Source organism: Cheilinus undulatus, linkage group 15 (genome assembly GCF_018320785.1).
Source record: "Cheilinus undulatus linkage group 15, ASM1832078v1, whole genome shotgun sequence".
NCBI classification, from domain to species: Eukaryota; Metazoa; Chordata; class Actinopteri; order Labriformes; family Labridae; genus Cheilinus; species Cheilinus undulatus.
Genome location: NC_054879.1, coordinates 43,679,292 through 43,692,905, shown reverse-complemented (window position 1 = coordinate 43,692,905; position 13,614 = coordinate 43,679,292). Strand labels below are relative to the sequence as shown.

Below are 13,614 nucleotides of genomic sequence, written 5' to 3'. Positions count from 1 at the left end.
TGCTCCCATCTTATCTTAATTTACCCAATGAGAGGATGCACCACGATAGCCCTTGGGTTGTTGAGGTTCTGTACGATTGCTCTCCTGGACTTATCAGCCAGCTTCATGACAGATATGCTCCTGTATCGAGGGTCAGTCCAGTAGAGGTTTTTTGAAATCCAGTCGTAAGCCAGGTCCTCCACTCCATCCACTCTATTGGCTGCCAGTACCTCCCTGCCTGTGCAGATCAAAGCAGTCAGACCCCCGGTTTACACCGAGATGAAAGAGGAACACATTTAAATAAATAGGCTGTCAGCTTGCATTTTCCCCATGTGAACCTGACAGAAAAAAAACTAGAGCAGTACCAAAAACAACATCTCTGATCAGAGCAGTGGAGTTTCTGTTCTTGTGCATTGTCACTGCTCCTGGATTATCATTTTAGGAAGTACTAAGTGATAGCTTTGAGACTAATTATCATAAATGCATGTTGGATTAATCTGTCCTGATAATTTAAAGTATTTATTTTCGAGTATAAGTTGATTCTATGATCTTTTTTCCACTGTCCATACTCCTGTCCACTCCCTCCCCCATAGTACCAGTCAGCCCCATCAGGCACTCCCGTAACTCCCTGTATAAGCCTGCCTGAATCACATGGTACAGCTCTCTGCTAGGCAAGACATTTTCCAAGGATGTAAGCAGAGAAAACACCAGAAAACACTACAAGGATTACTGTTAAGACACCATGTGTACATTTCTTAGGATATGCAGCAATAGGACCAAGAAGATACTCACCAGTCCCATCCACTTTTTGTTTATAGATTATATCTTTGGCAGTGTCGGAGAAGAAGATGGCATCGTCTTCAGCACTGAAATCCACCCCAACAAAGTAAGACGGTGATCCAGTGACGGGTAAGATGATGTCTTCCTGAGATGACAGGTTAAATGGGATGCCTCTCACGGCCAGCTGGCTGGAGAAGAGCAGAAACTGCCTCACAGCTGAGAAAAAGAAATCAAGAAGACTATCAATACCGAAGTCTTACCGTTACAACATAACAGGAAAGAAAGCTAACACCAGTAGGAACAGCTTTACATCTTTATGGTGCACTTTTACACACATCTAATAGTTTTCAGAGAAATGCTCTCTCACCATAACATCGCTTGCCATCAGCATGCAGATCAAAGCCCATGCGACATTTACATCTGTAACCTAAATCTCCATTGTCACTCCTATGACTCAGAACACAGATCTGCTCACATCCACCTCTGTCCACACCACAAGGGTTTGACACTGGAAAAAAATGGAAACATCCCTATTACTGGCACAGCAATATGAAAAAAACAAATTACGCATTACATCAAATAAAAAGCGACATATTTAGCTAACTGCAGGGCTTACCATATGGCTGCTGCAGCTGATGTATCACTGCTACTCCATGTGGAGCCTGAGGTGAACTGTAAACAACTTGGGGACTGCTGTCTGTGAACTTGTTCGCTTTCATCACAGCCATCTTGGTCCAGTCAGTGTAATAGATATTGTGCTCAAACAAAGTAATCCCAAATGGATGTGGGATCACAGTGCCTCCATGGACCACCGTTTTTCTGTTATAAATGACAAGGGAAAGAATTTTACAATGTAATTTAAATTCTACCCATCAGATGAGGTTACATGGTGAAAGCTGTATAATTAATTACCTGTGGAGGCCATCATAAGTTGCAGTTTCGATGTAGTCATAGCGACTATCAACCCAGTAGACACGCTGGGCCTCTAAGTCCAGTGTGATACCAGCTGGCCAGCCCAATTTACTTCGAACAATCCCATAGCGGTTGGTTCCATCCATGTAAGCCCGCTCCAAGCCTGGTTGTCCATTCAGTGCCTCCCAATCTGAGAAGAACATATACCTGTGAAGGAGGTTAAATGTTAAATCTTCTAGCTTTCACTGAGGTGTTATTTACACCAAAGAATCATAAAATAGTAGCTGCGTCTTCCTTGTTAAATATATCTAGCAGCCATACATCACATTTTGGGCTGTGCATGTGTCTTTCCTATTTTGTTATTTTTATGCCCAACACTCACATTGTTTAAATAGCAAATGAACTTATGTTCTTTGGTGTCATTGTCTTAAAACATGGAGTAGTCAGATTGTTAGCAAGTGCACTGCTATCACGAGGACTCCGAATAAAACTGCGCCTTAGACCAGAGGTTCCCAAACTTTTCAGCCTGGGACCCCCAAAGTAACAGTGCCGGAGACTGGGGATCCCTACTATCAATATGTTTAAGTACATAATGTGCACTCAGCTTGAGACTATCACTGGGACTTTCTCACCATGGAACAGCCCAAAAGAATATAACAGCCTTTAAAACATTATATTTTACATAACGATATTCTGGAAGAAATGCTCCAAGTCTTTGCTGCAAGTGCTGATATACTTTTTGAAATCATTTAAAATTTTACTGTGTTTTTGGACAGTATCTCGTGATCCCTTTAGGGTCCCTGGCGGTGTGAAAATGACCTTGACAAAGTATATAGAGTTTCTGACTGATCACTTTCTTCCATGGTACAAAGAACCGTGCCTTCCATAGTAAAATTACCTTCCTGCATGACAATGCACCATCTCATGCTACGAAGAGAACCTTTAAAGCATCCTCAAGCAAAAGATCTGTGAGGGTGGGATCACGTCAAAACTGCAGCTCTGGGAGGCCATTCTGACATCTTGCAAAGAAATTCAAGCAGAAACTCCAAAAACTCACAAGTTCAATGGATGCAAGAATTTTGAAGGTGATATCCAAAAAGGGGTCCTATGTTAACATGTAACTTGGCCTTTTAAGATGTTTTTGATTAAATTTCTGTGCAGAGTTTGCATGTTCTCCCCCGTCCATTTGTGGGTTCTCTCCGGCTACTCCAGCTTCCTCCCACCACCAAAAACATGCTCATTAGTTTAACTGGTGACTCTCAACTGGCCGAAGGTGTGCGTGTGAGCGTGCCTGTTGTCCGTCTCTACATGTAAGCCCTGGGATTGACAGGTGACCAGTCCAGGGTATACCCCGCCTCTTGCCCAGTGACAGCTGGGATAGGCTCCAGCCCCCCATGACCCCAAACAGATAAGCAGTATAGCAAATGGATGGATGGATAAATACTCTAAAATTTGACTAGGAGTATCTATACTTTGATCCAAGTACTGAGGTTGAGTAGTGTGTCCACCACTGGCGTGCACTCACTCCAGAGTGTGTTATGACTAAATAATGCTCATGCACTCTCATGCAACAAGGAGTTGGATTTGCAATAAATCTTATACATGAAATAAATATACAAATGTTAACAGATACTTTTTGATATTTTCTAGTGTTTTGGCAATGAATCAGTGAAGTAGAATTTAAATCTCTAAAGATCAATTTTTTTAGTGTCCTGTGTGTTCAGTGGCACTATTAAAAGCAAAAGGTCTCAAGATCCAGCCACAGTTCAGTCTAATAAAGAATTAAAACCATAATCTAATGTGTAAGAAAAATACCATCATGCCAGCCGGGGATTCTTGGTTTGGGAAATGACTCTCTGATTGACCACCTATGTGTAATGAAGGTACATAATCCCTCCTCTGTGTGCTCTGCGCCCAGCTTTGTGCTGTGATTCTGCTCAGTCTAGATACAAAAATGTAGATGGATATACCCTGAATCTCTTTGGTCTAACTTTCAGAAATGCACTCTATGCCATAGGGCCTTTTGTCTCCAAGTGGGTGGCTTTGCATCCAACCGAGGACCTCTACATTAATTTAAGATAAGAAAATCATCTACTGCCACATGGCTCTCCTCCCCCCTTGAACTGTACTATTGGATTACAATGAGGGTCATCACTTACATTGCTCCTCACTAATCCACCCAGGGCAATCTGCTTATCTCACACACACACCCCATTATTCCACACCATTGGAGCACAACAGTTACTGTATGTGGAGTTCGGGAATGGGTAGATGAATGAATGGGGAGATGTGCTTACCCGACAGTGGGGTCCACCGCCAGCCCTCTAGGGTTTCCAAGACTTTCGGTGATGAGTGTGACCCGGTTACCTCCGTCAAAGTCCACCATGTCAATTCTGTTGACGCTGGCCTCCACCACATACAGTTTATTGTTCACCCAATCCACCGCTAAGTTCTCAGGGTAGTCGACTGATATATTTAAAACAACCTGCATGTTGGAGCCATCCATATCCACAGAGAACACCTGAATAAAAAAGACACAATTGTTGATATGAAATTAGTCCTACAGTGGTCAGTGCCTCCAGAAATAAACAGAAAATACTAAACTAGGTCACTGAAACACCTAAATGTTTTTCAGGTACTCTGCAGTATTACTAATTGAATGCCACAAAGATATTCTATCATGAGTTTACTTAAATAATCATGATGTGAGACATTATCCAAGGCCTTTTCTCTGAGAACAGAATAGTCCATAAATCTTGCATTTGGGGAGTTTAGGCTTTCTTCAAATTTCAAAGTTTTGCCTCCAAGATTTAAACAGAATTTGCTCCATTAGAAATTGACAGTATTAAATGTTTGCATGTGAATAATTTTTAAAAGACAGGCTTAAAATGGTAAGCTGTGACTCCCAAAATAAAGGTGCTGGGACCCCCACTGTACCTGAAGGTGGTTGAACACAGCATTGCACAGTCAAGAACAGTCATGTGGAGACAAGGCTGTCCATAAGGGGGGGGGGATATGGGAGAGCTTTCTGGGACTCAGCCAAACAGGGCGCTCATGGAGGTCAGCAAACACATGACCCATTGTAAAGTTAGGCTGTGGTATCAACATTTTATATTTAACCTGAATAATAACCACACTTATCAAAGAATCAAATATATTTATTTATTCATGTGTGTTAAAAATGCAAATTCCTTTAGTTAAAAACATAATTAAGATGTGTTAAAAATTGCTAAAATGGGTTGATAATGGCAAAAAATTGGATTTTAACATCATCACAAATGGGTAAAGTGGCAAAAGGTCATAAATAGTGGTAAAAGGGAATTAAAAAGTGGCTGAAATGGCTTTAAAGTGGCAAAAATTGGTGGTAATTTTGTGAACTGGGATGAAAAATTCATATAAACTTAAAAAAAGGGGTTAACCTAGGCATAAAAATAAGCAGAAACTGGCAGAAATGGGCATATCAAACAGTGTAATGTGTTTAAAGGTCACATATTATGTAAAATACATTTCTTCAGGCTTTTCTAGCAAAAATATGTGGCCCTGCCAGCTGAGAGGAGAATCAGGAGAGCCATACCCATTTAGCCACATCCATTTCCTGAGAAGGGTGGAGTCAGGGGCGGAGTCAGAGGGCTCATTAACATTTAAAGCCACAGCCACAGAAACAGCTCGTTCAGAGCAGGGCTAAAACAGAGGATTTTTTAAACATGGAAAAATCCAATACTTAAGTGTTTTTTCTGCAACACACTTCACAGCCATCTTTTGGGGACCTTTAAGGCCATTATAAATTTGTCTTTAAAGGGTAAAATATGTGACCTTTAAAATGGTCAATTGGTATAACAAGTGGTATAAAGTGTTTAATAGTAGCAATAATGTGTCAACAGAGGCAACAAAAGGCAGAAAGTGGCAAGAATTGGTTTAGAAGTGGAAAAGCCAAAAAAACTGGTAGAAAGGGTTTAAAATGAACAAAAATTGATTTTTAATAACAAAAATTTGTTAAAATAAAATAAATTGGTGTTAAGTGGCAACAGCGTAATTTTAAAAATATTCTTAGTTTTTTAGGCATCTGGAGACCCCCTTTCAGTGTCTCGTAACCCCAAAGGAGTCTTGACCCCAATGTTGAGAACCACTGATTTAAGGTAACAGTATGAGAAACATTCTGGAAATTACAGTTGAAAAAGGCAGAGTGAGACTACATGCTTGCATGAAGGTTCTGCCCTTTTAATCTCTACAAAGCCGTGTGGTTCTCTGAAACTGCCCTTTCACCAATTCTATGATAGTTTCTCAGACTGGAAGCCTCCAAGCAGCTGGCTAGAGGGTTACTGCCCTTAGCAGCTTTGCTTCTTTGGAAACTAGATCCATTTTCAACTGACCTGTTTAAAGAGAAACTGAAGATGTGGAAATAGCCTGGTAGTTTAACCTTTCTGGTTGCATTCACATGCCCTGTTTGAACCCTCACTACATTTAATCAGATGCCAGTCTTAGAAATGTCTTAGCCCTTTGGCCCACTGGCTGCAGTTTAAAACATTGAGGGTTTGAACAAAGACTTTTCAGCTGGCAAAAGAATCCATATAAATGGGCAGCACTACTGAAAACAAATACAGCATGATTACTCTGAACAAGATCAAGTTACAAAAATTGCACCCTGGTATGCGAACATCATACCTGCCTATCAGACAGGTTTCAAGATTAGGCCATTTGGATTCCATTTCTCATCTCCTTCCTTTCATTACTGCCCTGCTGCTAAAGAGCCAACAGCTATCCCATTATTATAGTATCAACATTGCTGATATTTTAAAGGATAGCAAAAGAATTTCATTGTGGTTAGCTCCAGTCTAACATTTCCAAAAACAAGGGACTGACTAACTTTTAAACAGGGAAAACAAAATATTTCAGTAGTTCTCATGCACAAACAACATATCACAATATACCTTATTCTGAATGGTATCAGTCCAGAAAATCCTGTGAAGATTGTAATGGAAGTCCACTCCAACTGCAACCCCTCTGTTCTGTGAGTGGACCAAAGTGCGCAAACTGTTTCCATGGATGTCACCTATTAGAAGGTCTCTGCCATTAGAAAATACCAAGGATGGGACTCCAGCTGCAGAGGAGAAAAACAACAGCATGAGATATTTGAAAACAAGGATTGGTTTAGTAGTACGTGTGCTGAGCTTGTACAGGTGCATCTAAAAAATATAGAATATCATGTAAAAGTTCATTTTTTTAAGTTAAATTTCCATATATTCTAGATTCGTCTCATATAAAGTGAAACATTTCAAGACTTTTTTTGTTTTAATCTTGATGATTGTGGCCTACAGCTAATGAAAATAAAAAATATCTCAAAATATTTGAATATTATAGAAAAGTTTCCTTTGCCTTCATTCTCTCAATCTTGTTCAGTACACACAACCACAATCATAGGGAAGACTGCTGACTCGACAAATGTCCAGAAGACAATCATTGACATCCTAAACAAGGAGGGTAAGCCACAGAAGGTCACTGCTGAAAGGGCAGGCTGTTCTCAGAGGCTGCATCAAAGCATGTTCATGAGGAGTTGACTGGAAGGGAAAAGGGTGGTATGAAAAGGTGCACAAGCAACAGGGATGAGCTTAGCCTTCAGAGGATTGTCACACAAAGCAGATTCGAGAACTTAGGGGAGCTTCACAGAGAGTTGACTGAGGCTGAGGTCAGTGGATCAAGAGGCACCACACACAGACAGGTCAGGGAAACGGACTACAAATGTTGTGTTCTCAGCATCAAGCCACTTCTGGACCACAGACGTCATAAGGGACTCATCTGGGCTAGGGGGAGAAAAAGAACTGGACCCTGAGTTCCGGTCAGATGAGGAGTAGAAGCCTTTATCTTGCGCTCCCAAACGATTCTCCCCTTTTTTTTAAAACTTAATTTTCCAATTTCAAAACTGTGTCTTCAGGATAGCTCAAGAAATGGCATACAAATACGGCAGACTAACTAGAAGGGAAGTTTCACCGCCAAGAGAGACAGATTCCAGTGAGGTCAGCATGGCTGCGCTAACTAGTCTGCTGGAAACCCACAAGACAGACCAAGCAGCAGAATTCAAGACCCCTTTTTGCTACCCTAGAATCCAAAATGGACACTATGCAAAACACTGTGTGTGACCACGGATAATGCATCTTGTCTATGGAGTCCAATCCGAACTCTGCCAGCAAATGCCTGCTATCCCTGGAGGCTATTGTGTGCAGAGCTAACAGCTAACAACGAGAAGCTCAAAGCCAAAGCAGCGGACTTGGCCCGGACAACAATATATGCGTTATCAGGCTTCCTAAATCGATTGAGGGCCCTCGACCAACTGACCTTTTCTCCACACTACTGACCCAGCTCCTGGGCGAGGATACTCTGCCTGCCCCTTCCGAGCTGGATTGCGCCCACCGGCCCCTGGCTCCGAAACCCAAGCAAGGGGAGAAGCCAATGCCCGACATCATCCAGTTCCACAACTACCAAACCAAAGAAGAACTGGACTGTTGCTCAGGGGTCCAAAGTCTTGTTTAAAGATGAAAGTAATTGTTGATTTCATTTGGAAATCAAGGTCCCAGATTCTGTAGAAAGATCAGAGAGGCACAGAATCCAAGATGGTTGAAGTCCAGTGTTTCTGGTTTCCACAGTCAGTGATGGTTTGGGGGTCAACACTGTCAAACATCTACCAGGAGATTTTATAGCACTTCATGCTTCCATGATATAGCAGGACTTGGCACCTGTTCAGAGTGAAGCCAAAACTACCAGAAACTGGTTTGTTGACCATGTTAGTACTGTGTTTGATTGGCCAGCCTGGTCTGACCTGAACCCCACGGTAGACAACAGATGACTCAACAATACAGATGAGCTGAAGGCTGCTATCAGAGCAACCTGGTTTTCATAACACCCCAGCAGTGCAACAGACTGATTGGCTCCATGGCATTGATGCAGTAATTTGTGCAAAAGGAGCTCCAACTATTTACTAAGTTTCCAGAGTGTCCACATTCCTGTATTATACATCTTTTCTGAGCTGATGTTTGGTGATATTCTAATATTTTGAAGCGATATATTTTTGTGAGCTCTAAGCCATAATTATCAATATTTTAAAAAGCCTTAAAATATTTCACTTTGTAAAGATGAACTAGAATACATGGAAGTTTCACTTATTGAATTAAATCATAGGAAAATAACTTTTCCATGACATTTAAATGTTTTGAGATGCACATGTATATCAGTGGAAATTTACAGACAGACTCTCTGACTCAGAAGGTAGCGCACTTTCTAGCCACTACCATGACACACTCTTTTCACCAAAGGCAGAGAGGTCAGCCTCTCAGTCAACACTCTTTCTATGTTCCACAAAGGAGAGAGATTAGCTAAAACAACCTCCGGTACGCAACAATGCACAAGAAGGATGAGCAGACGGTCAGTAAGGCAGCAGCAGTGCCTGGCAAACAGGAAAGGGGCCATAATAATGAACATCATTTGGATGAATTAGCCACACATTCAATCCCTGGGCGCATGAGTTTAAGACCATTTATATGAACAGAAAGGAAATACTCACTTGATACGTCAGCTCTGCAGTATCTGTGCTGCTCCAAGATGTAACCCTGTCGGCAGCTGCAGCGATGAGAGCCAATGCGATCCTCACACAGCTGGTCACACACACCCCACATCGAACAGTCGTCAAAGTCTTCAGCAAGGAATCAAAACCGTAGAACATAAGGTTTGAATGCTGATTTGTTTCAGTCACAAAAATGCTCATCTATTGCAAACTGTCTGTGAGCTGCTAAATCTGAATAAAGAGTGAAGCTGCAAAGTAATTCCAGACCTTACAAATCTTATTTTAGCCTATCAGGCTCAAGCAGGCTTTGGACTTTATTGTCAGTATTTGCATTTACTCCATCAACATATGAAAATGTTTCCAGCGCTTGCTACTGTTTCTTCTTCTTAGCAAAAGCAGAAACTTTAGACTAAACTGAAAGGCATTTGATATTCCAACTCATTCTTCCATCATGGGACAAGTGTGGTGTAATGTCAGTGGAGGACGTGTACCTATTAGGGCTGGGCAATTAATCGAAAATTAGATTAAATCGCAATATGGCCTGCTGCAATTTTCAAATTGCAAAAGGGGCAATATTTCTTTGAAATTAAATTTGTGTCAAAAAAGTAGTTTTAAATTTTTTTTTGCCGCAGAGATGTTATGCGTGACATATGCAATCATTTAGGTGCCATTTACTTTAGAATAGTCTAGAAAAAATCCTACTTCTTCATTTTTGTACTTTTTCTTATTAAATATATGAATGACAAAAACCCTTTAATTCAACAACTCATATTCAGTTTGCAACACGAGTCAAAATCATAAGAATTAGACACTTTGAAAGAATTGTTTAGCCCTTGTTTAGGAATAAAAGAAAGTTATTTTCCAAAATTGTTAAGACCTAGTACCTATGCATGAGCGACTGTTGTTGCTGTTGATGACATATCCAGAAGGACAGGAGCAGACCCCTCCATCAGGAGAAGCATGGCAGTGATGCTCACAGCTTAGAGAGGCACATCTCCAAATGCCTAACCAACACAAAAACAAGACTGGTGAGTGAGTAAACTTCAAGCTCTGAAAATAGTAATAACTCTGATGTGTACTTGGGATTAGTTATAGTATACTGGTACTGACTGCAGTTGTGTCCAGCAGTGGTGTTCGTTTCATCCTCTCCCTCTGGACAGTGTGGCGTCCCATCACACAGCTGATCCATAGGGATACACAGGCCAGAGGATGGACAGGGCCATTCTCCGGGGTAACACTCCCGCGGTACATTATCTGAAGACAAAAACAAAACATGTCCTCTTTAATAGCAGAAAGTTTGTTTGACTGTAATTTAAAGAATTTTAAAGGAAGCCCTTTTAAAAAGTTTGGGGTGCTGATCTTCAGGAAACCGTGACGGAGATTTAATTGTTAGGGAAATTACTGTCACTTTAAATCGATGCAGGGGAGTGGAGCTTTGAGGGGGTCACATGGGGGCTCAGAGGACTTCTGCAGCCCATCCTCTAAAAACACACACTCTTCACAGCCGTGTGTAGGAATTCTAAAGCCCTTTGGGGGGCTGCACGATCTTGTGCCACAAAGAGCCATTTGAATAACACACTTAAAGGAGTGCAGGCATAGCGTCTTGCTAGCCCGAACCAACCATGGAGACTGGGCATGAATCAGGATCACACAGAGGGCTAGCTGAGTTTTTAACTACTTCTTGTGTATCTTTACCAGCCAAATGTCTTACTTTTAGTCCTAGATAGTAAAATGAACTACATTTAACAGCTTGTTTTAAATGTTTATAGACATACCGCAGCCTTTTTCATCTGCATTGTCCTCACAATCATCCTCTCCATCACAAACCCAGACTTGGTGGATACAGCGGCCGCTGGGGCACGTAAAATAGTTCCCTTTACATGTAGGATATGCTGTAGGTGAAGTCAGAATATTGAAACACAATTAAAATCAGTTACAAGTATAACTGTTTAACAGGAAAAGCATAGAAAGTTAAAGACAACGTACTGCAGTTTAGCTCATCACTTCGGTCTCCACAGTCATCATCATGGTCGCAGACATAGCGTTGAGGAACACAGACCCCGTTATGACACTGGAACAAACCTGTATTGCAATGCTGTGCTAAAGAAAACACAACAGGAAGACACAAACTTGTTTATGAATTAATGCTATGGATGTTATCTCTTGCACAGCTTGATAGTGGCCCCCTCAAACCATTTGTTGCAAAAAATTACTGCCTTCTTACTGCAATTTGCCTCATCTGAGCCATCGCGGCAGTCCAGTACTTGGTCACATCGCTGGGTTCTGTTGTAGCAGGCCCCATTAGCACACCTCAGCTCCGTACACTCAGGGTAATCTGAAAGATTAAATCATCATCAGGGCAATCCTATTCATCCAAATCAGCCTGACAACTGTGCTCTCTGTAGCCTTTAAAATGTGAGAAGCTTGGCTAATGGGAAGGATAAGAGACGTAAATTTAATGCCACCACCATAACAACAACAGTTGTCACAGCATTCTTTATGCAATTGTGAGATTACCACAGTGTGTAGCGCTGTGAGTCGACCATGTCGGCACAATAATAGCATAGCAGCTGAACTTCAGCTTGACTAATCCACCAAAGAATCTGCAATCAACCTCTGACAACAAGAAGCATATTGTGGCCCATTCTGTCAGTCAGCGAGCCTCTTAATCTTAACAAATTGATTAAAATGCCACAGGAGCCCGAGATTAAAAAAAAAAAAAAAGGGGAAACCACCCTGGAGAAGACTTACGGCAGTCTCTCTCATCAGACCCATCTGAGCAGTCGGCCAGACGGTCGCATCGGTATTCTCCAGGGATGCATGCCCCATTACTGCAGCTGAACTGGCCACTGGTGCATGTCCTTCCAGCTGGGGAAAGATCGGAGAGTGAGTTAGCAGCATGAAGAAAGCTTTTATTCACTGACAGTGGTTCTCATATGCATGTGATGTTCTTGTACTGCAGATATAAGTACCTAGACCTTATCTAATTCCCTAAATTCCTGTGCCACAGACCCATTGACCAGCCACTAATAAAGAGCTTATTACTCAAAGTCATATAAGTTCATCAGCCTCTCCAGACTATGCATTTAATGCATGTTTTTAGCCACAAAATTTGAAACTCAAATGGAGAAAATTAAATAAAAACAAGTGGGATATACTCAAGTTTCAATGAATCACTGGTAGAGAAACATTCAAAACATACTTGTGATTTAAATGCATAAAAAGGACAAACTACTATGTTTGAACACAGCAGGAGTAACGACTAGCTAGGTGATATTTTCAGTGAAACTATTACTAAAACTGTTTTAATGCTGAATGCACATTACTTACGGCAACGTTGTCTCTCATCTGAGCCATCTTCACAGTCCTCCTCATCATCACACACCCATGATTCAGGGATACACTCACCGTCACTCAGGCACTGGAAATGACGGTCGTCGCATGTTACCTGAGCTGTAAATAATACAGAGCATTTCATTATTTCAGACAGTCAACTTTACACCAGTTATGAAAGTGGCAATGTACATTTTCTACAAAAAATTTGTACAAAAGTGAATTGTTTGTATTCTTGTCTAAATTTCTGCTTCTACATGTCTCTAATCCTCAATACTTACATGGGAATGCAAACAAAGGACTACTGTGTTTAAATTAAAGTATATCTTACTGCTCGAATTGGTCACACCTGAGTTGAATGTGTTCCATTTGCTACAAGCTCGTTAAGAGGAAGGGACACATCCCGGAAAACAACTGGACTTAGTTTACACACACCCATAGGGAAACGTATTTGGATGAGATGATACACCTGCTCCATGATCCCTGATCAAAGTAAGCTCTCTTTAAAGCACTTCTCTGTGCTCATAAAAATAAAATGATACAGGAGAGATGTCACACGTTGATGTTAGAATCATTGTTTTGTAGTCACTGGTGCTGCATAAACGTGTTTGTAAATGGGTCTGTCATCGTGTAGCCAGCATCACACGGCAGGTGAGCTGTGTGATGCTTTATTAAAACATCGGTGGGCACACTGAATCCCTGCAAATAATTCAAAAAGCACAGCTTTAATGCTCTGCTTATTGTGTTGTTGGCCTACCACTGCGCAAATGCACCTGTACACAGAGATGCTAGCCATTATGCAATTATTTGGGGGAAAACCCATTTCCATTACCTTCTTGCTTTAAAAGTCACATATTATGCAAAATAAACTTCTTCTAACAAAAATATGTGCCCCTGGCCTGTCCACAATCACCCCAAGAATCAGAAACCCACCCCCCTTTCCACCTTTCAGAAAATGTGTGCTAAAACAAGCCGTTCTCAGATTTTCCCTGCATGATGTCATGTGGGCCGTTAGCCCCGCCCACTGGCTCAGTTGGACCACCCTCCCCTCCCTGCTT

At 41.4% G+C, this 13,614-nt stretch overlaps 1 protein-coding gene across 1 annotated transcript in view; it reads right to left on the bottom strand.

Moving 5' to 3' along the window:
- lrp2a (low density lipoprotein receptor-related protein 2a) overlaps nt 1-13,614 on the bottom strand; it is a 64,120-nt gene that overhangs the window by 44,744 nt on the left and 5,762 nt on the right. Inside the window, 15 exon segments of the mRNA XM_041806558.1 lie at nt 25-217; nt 772-975; nt 1,127-1,267; nt 1,376-1,578; nt 1,672-1,878; nt 3,969-4,192; nt 6,600-6,769; nt 9,224-9,352; nt 10,108-10,227; nt 10,334-10,477; nt 10,999-11,115; nt 11,210-11,323; nt 11,448-11,558; nt 11,975-12,091; nt 12,554-12,676. Of these exon segments, the coding sequence (XP_041662492.1) occupies nt 25-217; nt 772-975; nt 1,127-1,267; nt 1,376-1,578; nt 1,672-1,878; nt 3,969-4,192; nt 6,600-6,769; nt 9,224-9,352; nt 10,108-10,227; nt 10,334-10,477; nt 10,999-11,115; nt 11,210-11,323; nt 11,448-11,558; nt 11,975-12,091; nt 12,554-12,676 (2,317 nt within the window).